The sequence below is a fragment of the Mytilus californianus genome, unplaced genomic scaffold, assembly GCF_021869535.1.
Source record: "Mytilus californianus isolate M0D057914Y unplaced genomic scaffold, xbMytCali1.0.p SCAF_9, whole genome shotgun sequence".
Taxonomy (NCBI): domain Eukaryota; kingdom Metazoa; phylum Mollusca; class Bivalvia; order Mytilida; family Mytilidae; genus Mytilus; species Mytilus californianus.
This window is the reverse complement of record NW_026262745.1, coordinates 36787938-36811907: the sequence shown is the minus strand read 5'-3', so window position 1 is coordinate 36811907 and position 23970 is coordinate 36787938. Positions and strand designations below refer to the sequence as shown.

Sequence of the window (23970 nt, the reverse complement as noted above, 5' to 3'; positions counted from 1 at the left end):
ACCTCGAAAGACAAACAACCGTCTACAAAACAAAACATAGAAAACTGGGCAACACAAACTCAACTAAAATTCGTGGGGATCTCAGATGTTCCGGAATGTTAAACATGTCCTGTATAGTCGATAATTAGTTTCCAAACATGTTTATTAGTCATACCTTATGATGAACCTAAATGATTGAAAAAAAATATTTATAAATATACACGTATAGCTATTTATATCGGTCTTCAACTATTACTTCTATTTACGTAAAAATGTATAATTGTTATTTAAAATAACTCGATACAAACAATGACAAAGAAGAAGGTAACCTATTGATATTGAAAATTGTTGACCTTGCATTTGTGACGTAGCTATTGATTACAACCAACAATATTGTAAATGAAGATCTGATTGATATTTTAAAAAATAATTACACAGTGTATTTTTCTGAGAAGGATCGATCAAAATTGGAGATGCTTCGCGTAATATACAAATGCATAATGAAAAGATAAGCGTAAGTATTTTAAAAAGTTTACAATGATTTAAAATTTCGTCTGCAGATGGCCCCCTAGTTGGTTCGTGTAGGATGAAATGTCTTCCTGTACACTGTTACCGTGTGAAATAGCACGTTTAAAATTCCAGCTTAGTGTTTTGGTCTGGTATAAAGCAGGGTGCATATTCATAAAACATTGATATATCCCAATATGATTTTAATATATGCCACTTGAGTACCTATTTGAAATCGACAAATAATATGGATGATTCATCCTTTGCAGGTATTGATTACGTGTGTAATAATAAATCGTCCAACTGAAACGTCTAGATTAGCGACCTTGAAATCAGTCACTTTTATCTAACGAAGTGTCACGAATTTTTGCATTGTCCTTATATGATATTTTCCCTAATGAAAACATTTTATTTCTCGTGCATTATAACCGGTTCAAATCAGTTGGAATCAGATTTGAAAGCGATAAGTGTATTTGATTGTTGCTTATCATCTGAAAATTAAGAAACATTAACTTTCGTGCTTTAACATCGTGGATTTGTGTAAAAATCTTTATTCACAAGCAAAAAGCTCTGACGATTAAGGTCGGGAAGAAGCAATACTATTATGATATATGTTTCGAGATTGGACTAAGCTGGTACAATATGTAACTTTTTCAAGCTTCATTATTTATTATGAGAGGGAAAATATATGTCAAGTAATGATTGAAACCATCATTTTTTTTTTGGCTTGATAATTTTCATTTTCATTTTTGATATAAAGTAAAGCGTGAAGTGATTGGTAATTGATGTGTCCTCTTTTCGTATATTTCTTCCTTATTGTTATGGACAATTAAAGTATTGTTAAAGGATCATATAGATAACAAACAAGTATCATATTATAAGTTTATCAATACCTACTGACTACATGTTTTTTTATTATCGATTAAAAGTTGTGTTTTGGAAAAAAAAAAGTAATACAGTGTATAAGTTGATGGCGCCTGATAAACCCATTAGCGCTTTTTGAGGCTGACCTTAACTTCAAAGTTATAATAGCTCCTTCAAAACAGAGCAGATGCTCACACTTCACTGCAAGTTCAAAGTGGCAACTGGCACCGATTTGAGTGTCTCTTGCTAATGCTTCACCTATACACTGAAAAAATACAGATGCTATTTAATATCGACAAACCACAAATTATAACAGACAAAGGAGTATATATCAAATATTTTCATAATTATTTGCTCGATTCAAAACAATCATAATTATCTAAATGAACTACTTGAAATCATTTGCATCAATTAAAGCAACTTATGGTTATCTAAAACTTCCAACTGGTAAAACTGGTATAGATGTAAGAGAACAGAAATGAAACACCAAGAAAGCAAGTATTTAAGTGCAATGTAAAATTCGCCTTACTACGGCTGGTAAAAGCAACTGACTTCATAATTCTGTTTTTATACGTTTTAAGTATTTATATTTAGCTCAAAACGTTTTTCTTGTTTTAAGTATTTATATTTAGCTCAAAACGTTTTTCTTTATTGGTTTTTATGTCCCTTTGGTATCTTTCGCCTCTCTTTTATAAACCATTTTTCCTAGTGTTTTTGTAATTGCATTGCTATGTCCGTATTTACCTTTCGTGCGTAATATTTATCACTCGAAATTATGGTACAAACATTGTTGTATGAGGGATTTCTTCACTTCACCAACTAACAGGTGCATCATTAATGTTTTAAATATATATAAGGAGGTTTTCTGCCATGGATGTTAAACTGTTGTATTGGATATTTTTATCACGTTGATATTCTTAAAATGTAGCTTGAGTGCGAAGGCTTCGACACTTATTTGCCCCAAAGATGTATCATAAGTTAACTGTTGAGGATTTCGTCTTTTACCTAATAGATATGGCATGGTTGATTTAAGTGTTATATATGTTTCTTGGTTTTTCTTTATTCACTCTATTTTTTTAAATGTTTTGTGAATATTTGAATGTTATATGCAGGCTCTCGTCACTGGAATATCACTAAGATATACCATGAATGTTTTGCCGTTATATAAAGGCTTACATCACTGAAAAATTCCTAAGATGTATTATATCTAATGATCATGACACCAACGATACATCTGAGACTATAGGGTTTGATTCATTTCTGGACCTTTTCATTGATTTCAAACATGACGATTTTAATAATCCAATTATAAACTTCCCATTTCTCAGTAGTAAGGTATCATCTGCCTCTTCGAAAGGCGCTCATATATCGCATCTGCGCGTGCATATTTAAATTATACGTACTTAATCAAAAGTTGGACACTCATAACGAAATACTAACAACAGGGTTATGATCCAGATCGACCAAATGAAATCGGCACGATACAAATTTTACAAGCACCAATACAGATAAGGTTTGCTTTTTTTTTTTTGAGTGTATGCATATCCTCATTTGACATCCATAAACTGCCCATTAGCTAACACGTCTGTGTTGACATGAATTATCACTGGTATTGTCATATCTTTAAATTAAATGTTTACAGAACAATGAATTATTAGTAATAATAAGGATTTTCTACCCCAGGAATAGATACCTTAGCTGTATTTGGTAAAGTAAAACCTTTCGTAATTGTGGGTCCTTAATGCTCTTAATCGTCGCACTTTTATGCGATCGTCACCGATGAGTGTATTGTAGACGAAAAAAAATTATAATCATGGTTTCTTTGATGAGGTTTTTATTCGTAGTAGATTGAAGCATAAAAAACATCCGGCAACTCAATACTTACATATTCTTCTAATGACTGGCAAGGACATACATGCTGTTGACGTCTCCTATTCAGTTCCTATGTAGTTCGATGAAATCTAAAGATTGATATTTCAAGCCTACCACGACAAAGTGGACTAATTAGAGTCACTTAACATAATTTGTTTAGCAATGACGGTTTTTTTTTTCTGTTACAGATTAGCATAATTGTTAGTTTTCCTGCAGTTTAAACTTTGTTCTGAAATGGATAGCTCCTATGGACAGGCTTCAATTGGTAAATTATTTTCTTAGTTTGTAGAATAGAAAACAAAGAGTATGTTAACAGAATATCGTAATACATTTTAAATATGAATATATACTATACTGAATCATAGTTAATTTCTTCGTCATTTAAATTGTTCGGCATGCATTAATATGAATATCGACAAACTAATCAGATTGCATATTTAACGAACTATGATGTCATCTGACGAAGTAAACCATGATGATTGGATGATGATAAAATGTTTAAAGCATTCTACATTATATTCAAATTTTAGAAAGCCTGAAACAGAAAGCATCTGAAGCAGAGAAAAGGGGAAACCATAAAGAGGCTCTTAATATTTACTCAGATGCATTAAGAGTTGCGACTCGAAGTAAACTTAACAACATTGAAATTGCAAACCTGCATTGCTGGAGATCTAAAGCATATCATAATCTTGGAAAGTACACGAAAAGCATAGAGGAAGCAACTGAATGTATAAAACAATGTCCAAAATGGGCAATGGTAAGATACAAGTAAAACTAAATGAACCTTGGTTTTCTGTAAGGACATTTTAAATGGTGGAACAAATTTTTATTATTCTCAACTTAACTGATTACAATAGATAGAAAATACTCCGACCATTAATTTCCACTAATTTTGTCATAAACAGAAAATATGGTATTTTTCCGTAACCAGGTGATTGTTTGTTTTTTGTTTTTTTTTAAATTCATGTACACGACGGGCATGTATAGAATTACACTGTGTTGTATCATCAAACTAAATCACACATTTGTATCCGCCTCTCGCGTAAATCCTTAATCAGAATTTAATGTAACTTTCTCAGAATCTTCAAAATATAATTCTTGTGTGAAAAATATCTAAAAATAGTATCTAAAGCAAATTATGAGCTTTATGCGAGGGTTTCCACCTAAATTTCGTATTAAAACGTTTTGATACTTTCTCACATTCTCTAAACAAATTATGCCTTTTTGTATATCCTATTTTATTCTTTTACTTACGTTTTCCGGATATATTGTGGGAGGCTCCCCGAATCACTTCACAGTCTTTGTCGTTGCTTTATATGAGAGCAAATGGCTCATTGTGTGGGGTTTGGTCGCAGTGAGTCTTATTTATAGCTCGGACGCATATTTGCAAATACCCTTGATGATTTTTTTTATATTTGACAGGGATATTACAGAGAAGGAATGGCCCAAAAGATGTTGAAGAAATTTGTAAATGCTTTACAGTGTTTCATAAAAAGCATAGAAGTCTCACAACAAACAGATAAAAAAACATCTTACCAAGCTTATTTCTATGCAGAAATAATTAGCATAGTGTGTAAAATAGAAGGTAAACACTTCAGAACTTACAAATGGATTCAATATCAAAAATGGCGAAAGATACCACAAGTGACATTCAAACACAATGGTCGAAATAAACTGACAACGCCATGGCAAAAAGAAGGAAAAGACCAAAAGACAAACAAAAACAAACAAAACACAACATAGAAAGCTAAAGACTGGGCAACACCAACCTCACCAAAAACCAAGGTATATCAACAACAAAAAAATATACGCATATACTAGATAATTGTATTGAAACATCATAACACCAACGATGATGGTGACATTGGATTAGCTTTTAACCAACAGTGTGCAAATATTGCATATATATCAGGACGACGATTTTTTTTTTAATGTGATATGAATATGAATCCTATTTTGCACTAGGCCGACACGCCGATCCGGATTTTAATGTGCTAGTTCAGAATTTTACAGTAGACAGAAAGACATGGTACCCTATCTGGAAACATTATTCACACTCTAATCCAACCAGTATTTGCTCATACTCTTACATGTAAGTGATGCGTGCTTTGTGAAAAAGCAACAAATACTTTCATTTTCAATTCTCTGGTTTGACCTGGGCAAGGATAGAACCAATGACATCTCTCACTTGAGACTAAAATGCTTTCACAATACTACTATATTTCAAATTGAACTAGGCAATTCATTCCTTTACCATTCATTTTGAAGAATTGATTCTAATTTACATCCTGAATAGCTGAAAAGAGGTAGAAGATATCAGGATGCAACGAAATAAATCAAACAGTTAAATAAAACCATATAACACTCAGACTCAAAAACAAAAATAACAATAACACTACACAACATAGAAAGCTACAGAATTAGCAAAATGAACCTCATCAAAAACATGAGATGAAATAAAGTGCTCTTTCAAGGAAATCATGAAATGAAACTAAATCCTTGGAATTCACTGAGATAAATATACTCCCTTATCAGGTGCTGCTTGAATGAATATTGCAACACAGAATTTGAAAGTTCCAAACGGACGAATTTAAAACCTCTCTTTTTTATCAGCAACAAATGCCGGGCTTCAAAGTTATTGTAAAACTACCTATTCTAGAGGTGGCTATTAAAACATTCCAAAGATCTTTTATATTACATACAATCTAAGACTCTTTCGTCTTGCAATAGTATCAAAACATTTGAATTTTCTACACTTTACACAAGTATTCCCTTATTCCAAACTAAAACACAAATTGAAAGAGTTGGCCATGCTTTGTTTCATAAAAAAGAATGACTTTCGTAGATACAAGTTTCTTAATAAATCGTACTTTGTAAAATATCACTCTGATTTAAACAAAAAATTCTCTGAAACTGAAATTATCAAGATGCTTGATTTCTTGATTGACAACATATTTGTTACGTTTGGAGGACGTGTTTTTCAACAAAGAATCGGCATTCCCATGGGAACCAACTATGCTCCTCTTCTTGCCGACTTGTTCCCGATATTCATACGAGGTTGACTTCATATGGGAACTTCTTAGTAAGAAAAAAAAGAAGTTAGCATATCCTTTAATTTCACTTTCCGCTATATAGATGCTGTTCCCTCACTAACTAATTCAAAATTTGGTGACTATGTTGAACGCATCGAACTTGAGATAAAGGATACAACATATACAGTTAAGTCTGCCTCATGTCTTGACTAACATCTATATATTGACAATGAGGGTCGGTTGAAACCAAAACTTTACGACAAAAGAGATGATTTCAGCTTCCCAACTGTGAACTTTCCATTTCTATGTAGCAACATTCCAGCAGCGCCTGCATACGGAGTATATACCTCCCAGTTTAATACGATATTCCAGGGCTTGTGTTTCCTATCATGATTTCCCTGATAGAGGGTTGATGACAAGGAAGCTATTAAACCAAGAGTTCCAAGTGGTGAAGATGAAATCATCTCTTCGTTAATTTTACTGACGTCATCATGAGTTGCAGGTTGACCGTTATTGAATATCTGTTTCACAGATGACTACGGATATGTTCCAGTTGCCGTAACTACAATCTCGGCCCCTTCCCCCGAATGTGACCTACCGAGTTGGACATACCACCGGGTTTGTACTTGCATGATCAACACGACGGGTGCCACATGTGGAGCAGGATCTGCTTACCCTTCCGGAGCACCTGAGATCACCCCCAGTTTTTGGTGGGGTTCGTGTTGCTCAGTACTGTTGTTTGTTTGTCTTTTTCCTTTTTTGGCCATGTCGTTGTCAGTTTATTTTTCGACTTATGAGTTTGAATGTCCCTTTGTTATCCATCGCCTCTTTTTTTGTATATGTGGTATTCTTTTGATTTAAGTTTTTTTTATAGAAACAGTCAACATTGATACCAAACTTTGAATTATTCAATGACATGCCTTCATCTATATAACAGAACGTGAAGTTAAAAGTTAATTACAACTTATTTGTCTTTTTTCTTTTAAAGCTCCTGTATGAAGTATGTCTCGTAAGAATATAAGAGCAAACGGCAGGTAGAGGGGCACCGATAGAATGTCGATTGTTTGTTGAAAAAAACGTTCCCAAACGTAACAAATATATTGTCAAATAACAAATCTAGCAATTTTATCAACTGTTTATTGTTGACGTTTTTAAGCTGTAAAACAGTTGAACCTAAAATATAGATATTTAGAATAAATGCAAAAGTCTTCATAGTTTTCAATGCAGTAATATTTTAAAAGTATAATGACGCAATGCATCACATGAAGTATGATCCAGGCAAAACTAAATACAATATGTCGCTCAAGATCATAAAATATTGCATTAATAACGTGAACACAAGTACAATTTAAAACAGAAAAAAATGAAACTTTGCCATGACAAATCAGATCAGCATGTGGCATGGATCATTTCAAAATATGACCACAGGATTTTTGCAATATTCATGTGATATGGTTTTCATTACTGTGTAAATGTTTTTCAGAAGAAATGGAGGTCAATAATCTAAATGTATGTCCCACGTGTCTCCAATTAATGTTTTAAATGCAAAATATACGTATTTTAATAAATGTCAGTACACGATCACCCGATTAGAATATCAAGTAAACTTTTTGTTCAAAATATATCCTGAAACTATGTAGTAATAATTTTGTTTTCATTTTTATAGATTTAGAGGAGTCAATTGATGTAGATAAAATGGTGCAAAAACCAGAATCTGATAAATTAAAAGAAGCCATACTACAGCAATTATCAACTACGCAAAATTGGAATGGTGTCAGTTATGTTATCATAGGAAATATAACAGGAACTGACTTTGAACTTGCAGGTCTTTTCTCAAAATGTTGTTGTCGTAAAATTAATGTGTGTGATTTACTGAAAAATACATCGACAAAGCAAAAGAAAGATTGGGGGTTGAAATTGGCGATAGAACTTTTGAAAAATGGAGCTTTACTTGACAATTTTGAAAGTGAAATGCAACAAAACCGTATTCATTACGGAATCCAGATATCTCTCGAAACAGGTTAGATGTATTAATTTCTTCATTTTGTTAAATATGAAGAGATCATGAACATACATATAAAAAGAAAACACAAACAAAAGTAAAGAATACATGTCACAATTTGCAAAGCACTCTAAATGGTACCTTTAAACAACCTCTTTAGTAAAGGCCGAAATATATTCATCATTGATGAACAACTTTCTGTTAAGAGTAGTTAAATCTTAATTGTAAGACTAATTAAGATTGTTATAATTAACACAATTCAAATTCGTACGCAAAATGAACAAACGCAAATCATTATCAATAATTATAACTAAAAGCTGTGCTTTCTATTGTAACTAGTTAAAGTGGATTTTTTGAAATACCTGTTGTCAACTAGTTCAAGCTCACAGAGAAACAGTGTTGACATAAAAGGGGACACAGGATTGCATTTTATAGTGAAAAGCAAGGATATCCTGTCCACTACTCTCGGCGATACTCTCCTCAGATTGCTCGTCAACCATGAATGTGAAGTCAATATAAAAGACAGATCTGGGAAAATTTCAATTGAATATGTGAAGAACACTGATACAGCTTGTAAGTCCAGTTAAAAATAAAAATCAACAAAATTATCGCATTCAAGGAAATTAAAATGTTTCAAAAAGACATGAAATCAATTATATTAATGTAATAAGAAATGTACTCTAAAAACATTCGGATAATCAAAGTAGAAAAAAATCTGCCAATTACAGATAATTTCACCGAAGCATGCCAATATTCAGGGAAATTTAAATGCAGGGATTAAAGGAGGGAATGGTCTGGTTTTCTTGTCTTTCCCGTCATTTGGATGTTAAAAATTGAAGTGTGATTAAGAAATTCGATAGAGATGAATACTGACGATCATTCGAGTAGGAATTTGGTACATTTTATTTATCTATTCTGAAGTATTATGAAATATAATTAAGCTAAATGTTATGTTAGCCTTCGGTTGAAGTTATACGAATATACTTTATACGAATGTTTGTTATACGAATGTATATTTGCCAAAATTGTAAAATATCTTATATCAATTTAGATTCTGTTCTTCTGCCGAAGAGTGACAAGACAGTTATATTTCCTGAGAAGTTGAAAACTACAGAAAGTAAAAATATCGATGAAAGTGCACCTGTTCCATCATCAACGGTAGGGAAGGAAGTAATTTTCAACACGTGTAGAAAATGCAGAGCTTTGTTTGTAAAATGTAAATCTACAATCATAAGAGATACTGCGAATACTTTTACAGAGTTGATCAAATTGTGCAAAATCGAAAATCACAATTCAGAAAAACATACGGAAATTGTCGACAAGTGTATCACATTGATATCTGATTCAATTGAACAAACAGATAGCTGTAGTCTTGGTTAGTATAGCATAATTACTTATACAATGAAATAAAACTAGATGTTTTTTTGTATTCAAAACGAATTCTTTCAAAGTATCAACTATTTTTCTTCTGTACATATCTATACATTGACAGTGTAGAAATAGGATAAATATTTGGTAATCTTTTGGTCATATAGCTCCTTGTGTTTCTATGTAATTATACATGTCCTTGCTTTCAAATGTTTAGGTTTGATCATTCCTGATGAAGATTCTGCCAGAATAGGGCTTCGGAAGCACAAAACTTTATTAATTGTTATTTTCATCTAGATTTCATAATCACTATCCAATAGGTCATTCAACTATCTAAATAACATCATTCGTTACTAATTTAGACATAATCACTATGAAACCAATTAGTAACAAAACAGAAATACATTAAACAATGACATTGTCATAAATTACTTCTACATTTGTATACAATATCACTAACCAATATGCCAACAGTCTTATTAATACTGGAATTAAGTCTGAAATCTAGATGTCTATATCTACACATTTGTTTTACTGTTGAACATTTAGGAAATGTCCAGGTTCAATAATATCAATTAACGATCGAATAAATTTACAAATGTTTGTTGTCATATTTATATAATACAAGCAGATTAATATTTTAATGCAGAAATTCTTAGAGCACTATGTAGCTTACCTAACAAACTGTACAGACGAATCATTGAGGATCTGGTGAAGCAGAGAAAATGGTTACAACTGAACAGGATTGTGAATGAACATTGGAAGGAATCTAACGAGTACTGTTTCGCAGATTTTGCCAAAAATATTGCCGTTGATTCAGTTATTACACATCTGACAAAGAAAGATGTTCCACAAGAAATCATTTTTGAGATTGTCTCAATGTTGATTCATAATGGTTGCATCTTACATAATGGTACTAAATCATTATCATTTTCAATTAAACGAATAACGAGAAAAAATCAAGAATCGATTATGCGAAGGAAAATTTGTGAATTGTCGATTATGAAACCGTCATTGATGAGCACACAAACAACATGCCTTTTTTGTCAGGTCTTTTAAATAGATTTATCATGGGTAGAGAAAATACCAATCGAGTGAAGGTATAATTTCTTGATTGTCTAGGCGAAGGAAATTCTTTTCTCGATACTCGAATGTTTCACAAATATCAAGGATATGTTTTATTAAAAGATTTTGTAAGTCATTACAATTAAGGAATATATCTCCCTCATGCATAGCTCTAATTCCTTGTCAGGGTTCAGCTTCTCTTTTTGTCCTTTTTTGTTTTTTTCAACTCTTTATCGTTTGCATCAAGTTTTGAATTTGCAAATATTTTGACTTCGATAATCTCTGAAAAGTCATTACTTGTCGAAATGCACTTGTATAGTAAAATTTGAACCGTTGGTGTTATATGTCTGTTTTTGAGTTCAACAGAATAAAAATAGAGATTGTTCAGTTGAACATCGAAATTTGATTGCATTATTCTATACCCTATGATATATGACTTTATTTATGACGTAAGCAACAACAATAAAAGGTTCATTTTAAAGAGTGCACCAATAATAAATCTTCTTCAGGATGGGTTGAAGAGTTAAAACGTTTTGACTTATACACATCTATACATAGAAAACCCAAACACACACACACCGGCTGTGCTGACATTTGAACAAAATCATCATATACAAAAATAATACAATAAACCCAAATACATAAAAAGTGCATTGACTATAAACCTAGGTGTAATTATATATATAAAAAAGCACACAACGTTAAATTCCCCTAAATATGACGATACTACATGAGCGCCACTGTACGTACTCATGTTTGACAGTCTTAAATGTGTGTCTTTCTGTACATTGTAAAAAACTATATATAACAAAAATACCGAACTACAATGTACATTCAAAAAGGGGAAGTTCATAAGAGAAAATGGTGGTTTAAAACTGGTTTGTAGCTATCTAAACCTCCCACTTGTTTGACAGTTAACGTTGTTTATAACTCCATTATATTGACAAATAAATTATATATCCGTTATAGATGTCTTTTAACTAAATTGCATAAGTCCATCTTTTGAATGTGTTTGTTTGTATATGCCTGCCAATAGAAGTATTGCGCCAATTTTTCTTTTTCTTTTTGCAGAAAATGATTTCCGTAAAAGAAAAGAAAAGAAAAGCATTATTTTGATAATTAAGGTCTTTGGTATATATGCTAGTTCTCTTTTTTAAAACTTTTTTCACTTGCATTTTGTAGATGGTAAATCGTGTATTATAAATGCTGTTCGAAGGAAACATTATCTTTTGCTAGAGAAGTTTATTTGTGAACAAGATGCGGATCCTCGTCATTTAAGTCTCTTGGTCGGTGATACTCCTATCCATGCAGCTTTAGAAGTTGATATGAACTTAGATAAAGGTAAGAGCATTTTGAAGAAAGGTAATTCATTATTTATTAATCAAATTAATCATTTACTAAATTTTCAGTGCATCTTTAAACGTGATTTTGTTTTGGCAAATATCAGTGGTCAATGAATAATGTTTCGAGCAAGTGAACATCTTGATCAATCAATACAAAATAGGATCGCCCGCACAACAACGTAGGCTATTGTATTGAGTTGACATAATTGCTAACTATTGTGTTAATTCTTTTTAAAGGTTTATATTTGATTGGCATCCAAGGCCTTCTAGATAATCACTCCAGATTTCAATTGCGGAGAATAAACGACTTGGCATGAATTATATACAATAATTGAAAACGCATTAGAATAATTTGATCAATTGGTATATGTTTTAAAATAATGAAATACTTAAACAGACATGTTGAAGGGTAAAATCATGAGCTATATCACGGTAGGTATAGTGTCCGGCTGAGATCGTGGTTTTTCGAGTAATTTGATCGGGTTTTTTCGAGTGTGACCACTTTTTTTCGAGTGAATATAACAAAAAATGTAAACAAACAGACTTCCTTTCTGGTAAAAACGTGAAAAAAATATACTAGAACCTTATATACAAGATCATAGAAAGTAAATTAGTATTTTTGATAAAGACAGGTTATCAAACCTACATTATTTTGTTTTAAAAACGTTTAATTTAGCATTCAATGCTATATTCCAAAATATAGATTAAAGCTATTTTTATACACATACCAATGCAAATATCAACGAAAATGTGCACATGGAATCTATATATACTTAGATATACTAAGATATACAGACACTTAAAAAAAATCTTGATTTTGCATTGAAAATGACATTTTGGAGAGTAAATTCATTTGTATATGTCCGTGTTTTTTTTTAGAGCAGTCCGTGTTTTTTCGAGTGGGTCCTTGTTTTATTTAGTAAAAAACAAAATTCCTATGGTTTAAAATGTAATATGTCTGCATTTACATTAAAAAACAATGAAAAGGTTGAAGTAAAGTACTTTTCAAAGTACGAAACAATGCAAAACCAGTCTGATAATGCTACATTAACAACGTATATCACGGTAGGTATAGTGTCCGGCTGGGATAATGGTTTTTTCGAGTGATTTGATCGGGTTTTTTCGAGTGTGACCACATTTTTCGAATGAATATGATCAAAAATGTAAACAAACAGGCTTCCTGTCTGGTAAAACTTGAAAAAAATATGTTAGAACCTTATATACAAGATCATAGAAGGTAAATTAGTATTTTTGATAAAAAGATATTGAAATGCTTCTAAAAGAAGTTCATTGGATGATACCAAGACCTTGTTGATAAATATCCCGTACCAACTTCACAAATAATACGGGATGATCTTGAAGTATAGATTCTAGATACTGACGTTGTTTATCATCTTAATCACGTGTTAAAGTTCCCTTTTTTGTTCTTGAATATTTTTAACCTTTACTGTTTATCCATTTTTGATTATATACTTATGACGTGGATCGGTACTTATATATCCCGCCATTGTGTTATTGTGCTATGGTAAAGTTTGAGTTCTTGTATTTCATTTTTGCTTATGTACTTTGTCATTATGCGATTTTGTGTTTCTTTGTTGAAACAGTTATTTGGTTTCATAGTGATTAAGATTATATTACAATGTTGACTGCTGTACCCCAAATTTGACGTTTTTACCTATTATGTCTGTTTGTTATGCTCACACATTGTTGTCAATATAATGGAATTCCTCTGCATATTTTTCAACACCGACTTTGCTGTGCATTGTAAAATATTATCTCTTTACTTTTTTTTAATTTGTGGAAAATATGAAATTTTTATTTTTTGGGGAATATTGGAGAATATAATTTTTTCTTGGCAAAAAATTTCAAATTTTATTTTTTCTAATATAATTTTCTTGTTATTATTACTTTTTCCAAAATTTTAATTTTCATAATTTTGGCAAAAATTTTATTTTTTTGGAAATTTTTGCATATTCTTTTTTATCCCCTGGTGAACTGTTAGCTTTTCTCATCACTTAGCGTCCGTCCTCCGTGGTCCGTCGTCCGTCGTCGTCCGTTTACTTTTACAAAAAGTAGCCAGTCCTCGTTACTGAGATGAAAATACGGATACTGTTTTACTTGAAATTGCTGTAATAAAAGTAAAATTACACAAATACTAAACTCCAATAAAAATTCAAAACGGAAAATACTTTATCAAGTGGCAAAATCAAAAGCTGAAACACATCAAAAGAATGAAAAACAACTGTCATATTCCTGACTTGGTACAGGCATTTCCTTATATAGAAAAAGGTGGACTAAGCAATCAGACATAATAGGTAAAATGTCAAAAATTTGGGTACGGCAGTCAACACTGTGTTATAATCTCAATCACTATAAACACAATTAACTATATCAACAAAGAAAAACACAATGGCATATAGACACTCTATAGACAATGTACATAAGCAAAAATGAAAGACAAGAGTATGACCATAGCACAATAACACAATGGCGGGATGTATAAATACTGAGCCACGCCAAAAGTATATTACCAAAAATGGACGAAAACTTTCGAAATCATAAAGAATGTGTCTCCCTCATTCAAAGTTGTATTTGACTTTACTTTGGTCCTTTTTGTTATATTAGCTCTTCAACATTCAAATTGGGTTATGCATTTAAAATTGTTTGACCTCGACCATCATTGAAGAGATATTATTAATCGAAATGCGCATCTGGGGCAGTAAAATTTAACTGTTTATGTAAGTACTACCATTGGGTCGATACCTATTCTTGTGGAGTGTTTATAGACAGTATATCGGTACTAGAATGAAAATGCGAATATTATTTTATTTAGATTTGTTGTAATAGAATTTCGAAAGCATACAAGAGCGTACACTCGCTATACAAAAGATAACGGATCTAAAGTTCCTATTCCGTCCGGACTTTGCTGGGTATTTTATATATCTCACACAACCAAACAACTCAGCTCTTCAGAATTCATTTTATTGAAATTCAGTTGACCTCTTAATTCTATAACGCAGTCAACCTTTTAGATTAAATGTATTTGTATTAAGTCGTAAATGTAATTTAGTCGGCGAATTTAACAAACATGTTATCTAATTTGACCACAACATATATTGCCACATCAATTCTGTATATTTTTTTTAAAATGCTTCAAATTTATATTGCACAAAGGCAGATAAACCACAGTTGAAACTTTTGATCTGGTTTTCATTGGTAAGTCGGCTTTCTTCATATGGATTTTTTTGTTCTCATCTATAAACATGATAAAACTAATATAACCCAACACATTAAATTAAAATTACTTTCTTGTATATTTGGCTATTTCTTATTTGATGGAGCATATTAGTCGATTTTCATGTAAGTTATTTAAATGCCATCGATTTTAGCTAAAATCATAAGTGTTTTTATTTCAGGCACCCTAACGATATTTAATAAGTGCTTAGAATTATTCGAAAAGGAACCTAATGTATATGCAAAGTTAAACCCTCACCAACATGATGGAAAAGGAAACACTCTTTTTCACCTGGTAGCTCGACACAAGTTCAATAAAACATCATTAAAGGCAACGGAAGTACTTGCTCAAATGCATGTTGAATGCAAAGTACTAAATTCTGAAGATAAATATCCTCCAGATTATTTAAAAATTACTGATTCCCGATTAAAGCTCATCCAGCATGCAACGTATGTTGAAAAAGAGACTAAAGACAAATCAAAATCTGCGGAATGTTCCTCAGAAAAGGATATCACAGTTGATGCCAGAGAACATCTAACAACCAAAGTCGAACAAAATTCTGAACTGCAGTTCACTGAAAATAAAAAAGAAGAAACAAGAGGAAATATTGAAAATTCAAATGTAAATGCAACTATGAAAGATAAAATCACAAAGTTTATAGATGATTTGGAAGACCAATCCGTTGACACTCCATTTAGCAAAGATACACTAGAAAAAAAAGAACCACATGTAAGCTTACGGACTTATTTTTAGTGTATATTGTTGTACATATGTTTATAAGAGAGAAAGTACAAAGACATATAGGGGAATACTTAAATTTTTACAGAGAAAAGATAACGACCAAATGCTAGATACGATTAAAGAGCAGATGGTTATTTGCTTAAAACAATTCGGGTTCGATAAGAGCTCTTTCAGTCATTCTGATTGAAATACAGTTCTTGTGTGCACACTTCGCTTATTTGGTTCTACTTTCTGTTCTGGTAATTACTAATATAAGCCAATGAAAATTCTGCCTTCAATTTTCAAATGAAAATGGGTATCGTTACGACAAAACCCGAGAATCCAAAAAGGTTTTAAAACGGAAAATAGAACTGAGTGCTGTCAGCTACTTGTAAGAGAAGCGGTACGTATGTTCTGTATTTAAATATTGCAAATACTGATTCCATTTCGGGGATATATAATATAACGCTTTTATAGTGGTTCCTGTTGCTAAACGTTAAGTGTTCTGTGTACTCAACTTTTGCTCACCCACTGACTGAATTTCAATAACGATTTAAAATAAATCGTTTATTTCTTAAGTTAGTCATGTTAATGTACTGTTACCGTCATATTTTGAAGAAAGAGGTATAAAAAGAGGCATTCTTTGCTAATGTGTTTCTTAAAGTGTACAAAAGTATAATAAGTCACACCATTTAACGTAATGCGCATCTATTAAAAGATGTGAATGGCATAGTTTACAAGAGATTTATCCTGACGCCATGAAAGAAAAAACAAAAACAAAAACGAAAAGGTTATCATATGGTCGTCGACAATTGATGAGTTTTTTCGTGTTTTTCCTGTAACAAAATTGCAAAAATCCGTCATGTGTGTGTGTATGTATGTTTTGGACATGAATACGTCGTCTCACCAAATTGCATAAGAGTGTGTTTATCAGTATATGCATATGTCCGCCAATGGAACTATTGCGTTGATTTTTTTTTTTAATTGTCATAATTGTACTAATATGGAAGTGTTATTTGGTAGATTTATAATACCTTTTTTTTATATTCGAATTCAAGGTGCAACTAAGTGATTTTCTGTTCCATCTCCTTTTCATATATATTATTAATGTGGTCTTCAATTGCATTAAATGTGCAGCATGATCGTTTTACATATAAGTAAACAGTGTTTAAAGTTCAATCTGTCACTGAATTGTACGATTGACATTTTATTACATACCAACATTTCATATCAACAGGCTGAAATTGTGCAGCAAGGGGAAGATATTGAAGCGGTATGTAACATTTAAAAAGTATTCATAAAATATTTATTTAAGTAAATAAAAAAACAATTGAACATGTATTAAATGTTGATGTACATATGCCAGAGGGTATCTGGTTTCATAAAATATAAGTCTTACCGAAAAGATATTAAAAACCTTAACCATAGTCAAAGCCAAACAAGTTTTAAATTTGAAATTTATCGCAAGCAAATGCATATTCTCAAAACGATCGGTAAAAAATCGCCCTCAGATCATTACCGAAGAAAATGTCTACCTCATAGACACATGTTTTTAAACCTAAATCTAAACCTTTAATCGCCAAATCTTCAAGAAATCGTCAACTATAAAATGGTTTGAACCATTTGGAAAAATGATTATTGTGATTACAGCTTCCCTCGAATCAGAAATATAAAAAGATGTGTAACTTATGAGAATAACATGGCTTATAATAGTCATGAAACATTGTTCATACAATTATATGGCTGACGAATATTTGGCACATTTAGTCCGAAGAACATATATCTATAACATTGACATTTTCGGCGATAAAGACCTAGGATCTCGGCGGACTCGAGGTCAACTCTTACTGCGTTGGGAATGTGTCAAACAATAGTTTGTGAAAATATCATCAAGGAGTTTAGAAGAAAATAAACAAATTATAAAAACGTTCAACGGAATACGAGAAATATTTGCTAGTTTGACACTTAGCACCTACAAATCCTCCTCCTCCTCACCTCCACCACCACTACCACCACCACCACCACCACCACCAATTAAGCATGATTACTTGTAGTCTGAGGATTGGCACAATCACTGTAACTATTGTGTCAAAATTATTTAAAAGATTAAGGCTTTGTTTCTTTAAAACGTTTAAAAATGAAGCAAGCGTAGATAAGGGGTCATAATCGTAAATAGACCTAGATAGAAATTTTCTCATGTAGGCACCAAATATGAGCAATCATTTCAATTGTTTATTGATATAGGAACTCCAAATGCAACATTATGTAATTGAAATTTATTTTTATATATCTAATTAGCAAAATGGACAAGGTCCTCCTGATGTTATAGACGCTACGAAAAATGTTGAACTCGAAGTAAGTAAAATTTGTACTTTTTTCTTTCATATCTAGTTTCAATATTACTTGTGTACTTTTACTGACACATCAAAATCAACACAATTGAAGGAACATTAAAACATCATTTTCTTAGACTGTTTATAACGTCTCAACAGTAAATTCGTATGAGGTGTACTGATTGACATATTAAACTAAGAGAATATGGTTTATTCATTAAAATTAGTTGTAATTGTTCTTTAAACTAGCCTTAAGAAACTGTGAGTATTCTTTATGGAACGCCACATCTGTCTTATGTGGAACTCTGATATTACGTTATGTTGTTTTATTATTACTTGATGATATTTTGTCTTTACAAAATATGGTTTTGACATTACGTAATGATGTTTTGATATAACTCAATATGGAATAGTCATTACTTAATGATATTTCGATATTACACGATATGGTTTCGTATTAACTTAATATGTTTTTGTCATTACTCGATGTGGTTTCAACATTATGCAATGTGGTTGTGTCATAAGGCAATGTGGTTTTAACATTACTTGATGTGTATGTGTAGTTGATTCATTACATGATGTGGTTTTGTTATTTCGTAATGATGATTTGCCAATTCTTTATATGACTTTAACATTACGTAATGATGTTTCAAAATTTGACGATTTTACACTACATGATGTGTTTGTTTCAGTATTTGATGTGGTCCTGTCATTCTTTGATGTGGTTATCACATTACTTGATGAGGTAAAACCACGTGACCATTTCGGAAAAAAATATGTTCTATTTTTAAACCGATTTCCATAATGTGCTTTGGATGAGTATCGCTATCCATTGAGTTAAAGTTCAAATTAAAGTTCGAGTTGTTGTTCAGAGTTATTTGGTATGAAAAAGGGGAACCGCAGACAAAAATAAGAAAAAGTGCTAATATCCCCAAACCACTTGGTCCTGCCGTTTTTTTCCCTAGTTCTCAAATGGAAACAGTATTATGATAAATTCGTAAAAGATTCCACGGAACCCTGTGTCTCGCCTGATATTGCTGCTGTCAAATTAATGTAAAAGCGTAATGTTTACTGTACATTTATCGGTATATTTATCGGTAAAAACAAAATTAAAAAAAAATTGTTTTTCTGTAGATGCTTTATCGTGATCTTGAAGAATAACTCCTATACAAGTTTTATAACAATTCATGGAGGTTTACAAATTTATCTTGTCAAAACAGTTTAATTCGATAATATTTAATGCAAAAAAAACCTTATATGAAGATAAGAAAATGTGGTATGATTGCCAATGAGACAACTCTCAACCACATACCAAATGACGGAGAAGTTAACAACTATATGTGACTGTATGGTCTTCGACAATAAGTAAAACCCATACAACATAGTAAGCTATAAAAGGTCCCGAAATGAAAAATGTAAAAACAAATCAAACGAGAAACCTAACGATCTAAATTATGAAGACCCCGACGCCACTACCGACGACGGAATATAGGTTTGTTGTGTCTCACTGCCGCTACATTATTGTCGCTGGCTCGACACAAATCAAAAGACTTGTACTTTATTGTCAACAAATGAGCCACTTTAAATAAACTCACACTAAAGTTACAGGGAAATAGGAGGATCGGACTAAGCGACAAATCATCAATTCTATAAAATAAGAATTCTCCGATTATTTTTTTAGCGTGTAAGATCATTTGAACATATACGAATATCAATCTTTTATTTTTATAAATTGCATTCTCTGATATACCTTGCACTAATTGAAAAAACAAACTTTTTGGAATATCTGTTTCAACGGATATGATCCAGTTGTCGTAACCACAATCCCGTCATCTTTTCCTCGAATGTGAACTACCAAATAAAACCAAATCACTAGGTTTGTACTTTCATAAATAACACGACGGGTGCCACACGTTGAGCAGAATCTGCTTACTCTTCCGGAGCACCCGAGATCACCCCCGATGGATTTATATTACCCAGTCATACCGATCTATTGAGTTAAGCCAATTGAAACTGTTTTTACATTTTTTTCTTATGTTGTGCTGTTACATGACAGTCCGAGGTTAGGTTAGGGTTTAGCGCTCACATACATGTTAATCTCCGCCAAGTGCACTTTCTTTATGTGCCTGCTCCAAGTCAGGAGCCTGTAGTTCAATGGTTGTTGTTGTTTCATGTGTGTCATATTTGTTTTTCGTGGATTGTTTAGTTATAAATTATACCGTTTGTTTTCTCGTTTGAATTGTTTCACATTTTAAAGTGGTGGCCTTTTGTAGCCGACTAATCGGTGTGTTGAAGGCTGTACGGTTGCCTATGATTGCTTACATCCACTGCATTTAAACTCTGGTGGATAGTTGTATCATTGGCAATCACACCACATCAAACTTTATTTCAATTTCTATGTTGTGTTTTGTATACTGCAACATTGTTTATCTTTTGTACGCATACCCCTGAGCCCTCTTTTCGGAAGCCCGATAAAAGCCCTTGATCCGCGATAGAAAATTTAAATACGAACTCATATTAGATAACTCGAATTTCAACTCGAAAATCTAAATGAGACTCAAATCCGAGTCTAACTCGAACTCAACCTCAAAAGGTGACTAAAATTCAAAGTTGAAGTCGAATTGTAACTCGAACTCTAACTTTAAATGTGACTCAAACTCGAAGTTCAACTCAAAACTCAATGCTAACTAGAACTTTAATTCTAATAATGGCTTGAATTCTAACTCGATATCGAAGACTTACTCAAATTTTAACTCGAACAGTAACCCGAACTTTAATTTGAACTCTAACTGGATGGATGGCCACACTCTTCCAAGGCACATAAAACATGAAATAATCTATTTAAAAATAGAACAAGTTTTTCCGAATTGGTCACGTGGTTTTACCTCATCAAGTAATGTGATAACCACATCAAAGATGACAGGACCACATCAAATACTGAATCAAACACATCATGTAGTGTAAAATCGTCAAATTTTGAAACATCATTACGTAATGTTAAAGCCATATAAAGAATTGGCAAATCATCATTACGAAATAACAAAACCACATCATGCAATGAAACAACTACATTACGTTAAGTCACATACACATCAAGTAATGTTAAAACCACATTGCCTAATGACACAACCACATTAAATAATGGTGAAACCACATCGAGTAATGACAAAACCATAATAAGTAATGACAAAACTATATCAAGTCAATACGAAACCATATCGTGTAATATCGAAATATCATTAAGTAATGACTATTCCATATTGAGTTATATCAAAACATCATTACGTAATGTCAAAACCTTATTATGTAAAGACAAAATATCATCAAGTAATAATAAAACAACATAACGTAATATCAGAGTTCCACATAAGACAGCTGTGGCGTTCCATAATTCTTATACCTGTTCCTTTTATCTATCGTTGGTTTGTAATTTGTTGTCGTGCAGATCTGATGAAAACAACTCTTTCCAAAATAGGATAACAAAAATACCGAACTCTAAGGTAAATTCAAAAGGGACAGTCCACAAAAACTGACAAAATCAAACGTTATCAATGAACGGAATGAGTGGAAAACTGCTGTCATATTACTAACTTGGTACAGATATTTTCCGAAGAAATGGTTGGTTACACCTTGTTTTATAACTAGCTAACGCTCTAACTGATTTGTACAGTTTGTTTTTATGGTGTGGTGCTACACCCCTTTCACTGTTTACAGGAAGGGTTGCGATCTTACAAACATGTTAAACCCCGCCACTTTCTCTATGTGGTTGTCCCAATAAGTCACGAGCTTGTAATTCAAAGGTTGTTGTTGGTTGCTTTTAAATTTTTGTCGTAATTTTTTTTTTTTGTTATCTCGAAGCCTTTTATTGATTATCAAATTGTATGAGTTTTGCAAATTGTTGAATGCTGAAAGTTGGTCTTTAGTTTCTTATATCCACGTCATTTGGTCTCAGGTGGATAATTGTCTCATTGGCAATCTTATCACATCTCCAACAAAAACCAAACAAAAAAAAATGGTAAGATTTCCAGATGGGAAACCAGTTTTTGACTCGAAAGTGACACTTGTCGTGTACAAATATATATCCATTTTTTTCATGACTCACGTAAAAGAAATCAGACGATAGAAAAATCACAGTTGTAGTTTGTCGACATATTGAAATGACCAAATGGAAAATGATTAATATTCGAATCCAAGAATCAAATGAAACATGCTAAGAACCAAAACTTGGGGTAATCACAGATGCTCCGGAAAGATAAGCAGATTCTGCTGCACATGTGGCATAAGTCGTGTTCTCATGTTAGTACAAACCCGGTGATAAGTCTAATTCGGAAGGTCACATTCTAGGAAAAGGGACTGTTGTCACGACAATTGGAACATATCCGTCGTCATCTGTGAAACAGATATTCGAAAACAGTTGACTTACTCGTGATGGCGTCTGTAAAATTTACGAAGGAATTTTTTCAACTTCACCACTTGTCTTTTAAAGTACGCATCTGGTGCCGTTCAGGTGATAGACGTGTTTCTTATAGACAGTGAATAATTCATATGAGAACCAATTGTGCTCTAATTTTTGTATATTTTTAATCCTTATGAGGTAAATTTAATTCAGGGCATTAAAAAGGAAGAATGCAAAGAGCTAGTTTTATCTTTTTAACTCCCCGTTTCGGCTAGTAGAAGAAGTTAACTCATTGAATAATTATGATTTTTGTGACTTTCTTAATTGCATTTATTATTAACATTGCCATATAAGCGGGAGGTTTGGCTAGCCATAAAACCAGGTTCAACCCACCATTTTTTTCTTAAAATATCCTGTACCAAGTCAGGAATATGGTAGTTGTTATCAGACAGTCCGCAATTATGTATGTTGGCGTTTGCTTTTGTTGTAGTTCAGTATTTCTGTTGTTCCGTGGTTTTCCTCTTATAGTTGATGTGTTTCTCCCGGTTTTAGTTTGTTACCCGGAATTGCTTTTGCTTAATCGAATTATGACTATTTAACAGCGGTATACTACTGATGCCTTTATTTATTTGAAACGTTAGATACCATAGATACAGGAGATAAGTACATATGTTACAGTGAGAATGAACGCCCATAGTCTCATATTTACCAATCTTGTTGATGATGACTTCGTAATAACAGAATAATTTCACAGGACTTCAAGTGAAAAGTAAAAAAAATCAGTATTAGCTAAACATTACCTTTCGAATTGGATACAATAAACATTTTCTTTCGTTTATTAATGAAACAGATTACAACATATTCATTATACCAAAATTTAGCTCTGCATTTGGAATTTAGTGTAAGACGTCGTCAAAGTTTTCAAAATGTTGGAAAGTGATTGTATTCACATTTTTTAGGAAATATCTAACAATACTGCTTGATTTAATTATACCTTAGCTAATGCACAGTTTTCATAGCGTTTTAGTAATACCAGTTTTGGTAATTTACTACTTAAAATATAATACACAGTTTTGGTAATTTATTACTAAAAATATAAGTTTAAGACTATATCACACGCGAAAGAAATTTAACAAAATTACAAAATATCTAAATTTGGAATTCATTTTTCTCTCAAAGAAGCATAGTAACATACTATTAAGTGGTTTATTTCTCAGTGGTTAAATTGTGAGTTTTCTAAAAATTAATCAGTTC

The 23970-nt window shown here is 32.1% G+C and overlaps 1 protein-coding gene across 2 annotated transcripts in view; it reads left to right on the top strand.

Annotated features, from left to right (window-relative positions):
• Positions 1–353: 353 nt before the first annotated feature.
• The window catches only part of LOC127715622 (TPR and ankyrin repeat-containing protein 1-like), a 41537-nt gene continuing 17920 nt past the window's right edge, over positions 354–23970 (top strand). The window contains exons 1-12 of one of the 2 annotated variants that reach the window (XM_052221712.1): positions 356–493; positions 3411–3487; positions 3753–3979; positions 4645–4807; positions 7921–8274; positions 8596–8829; positions 9308–9631; positions 10274–10537; positions 11872–12030; positions 15449–15996; positions 17225–17260; positions 18286–18342. In XM_052221712.1, coding sequence (XP_052077672.1) covers positions 3457–3487; positions 3753–3979; positions 4645–4807; positions 7921–8274; positions 8596–8829; positions 9308–9631; positions 10274–10537; positions 11872–12030; positions 15449–15996; positions 17225–17260; positions 18286–18342 — 2397 coding nt within the window. In that variant the 5' untranslated portion in view covers positions 356–493; positions 3411–3456. Of the gene's footprint in view, positions 494–3410; positions 3488–3752; positions 3980–4644; positions 4808–7920; positions 8275–8595; positions 8830–9307; positions 9632–10273; positions 12031–15448; positions 15997–17224; positions 17261–18285; positions 18343–23970 lie in introns of both variants that reach the window. The other variant, XM_052221713.1, reaches the window with a different exon arrangement.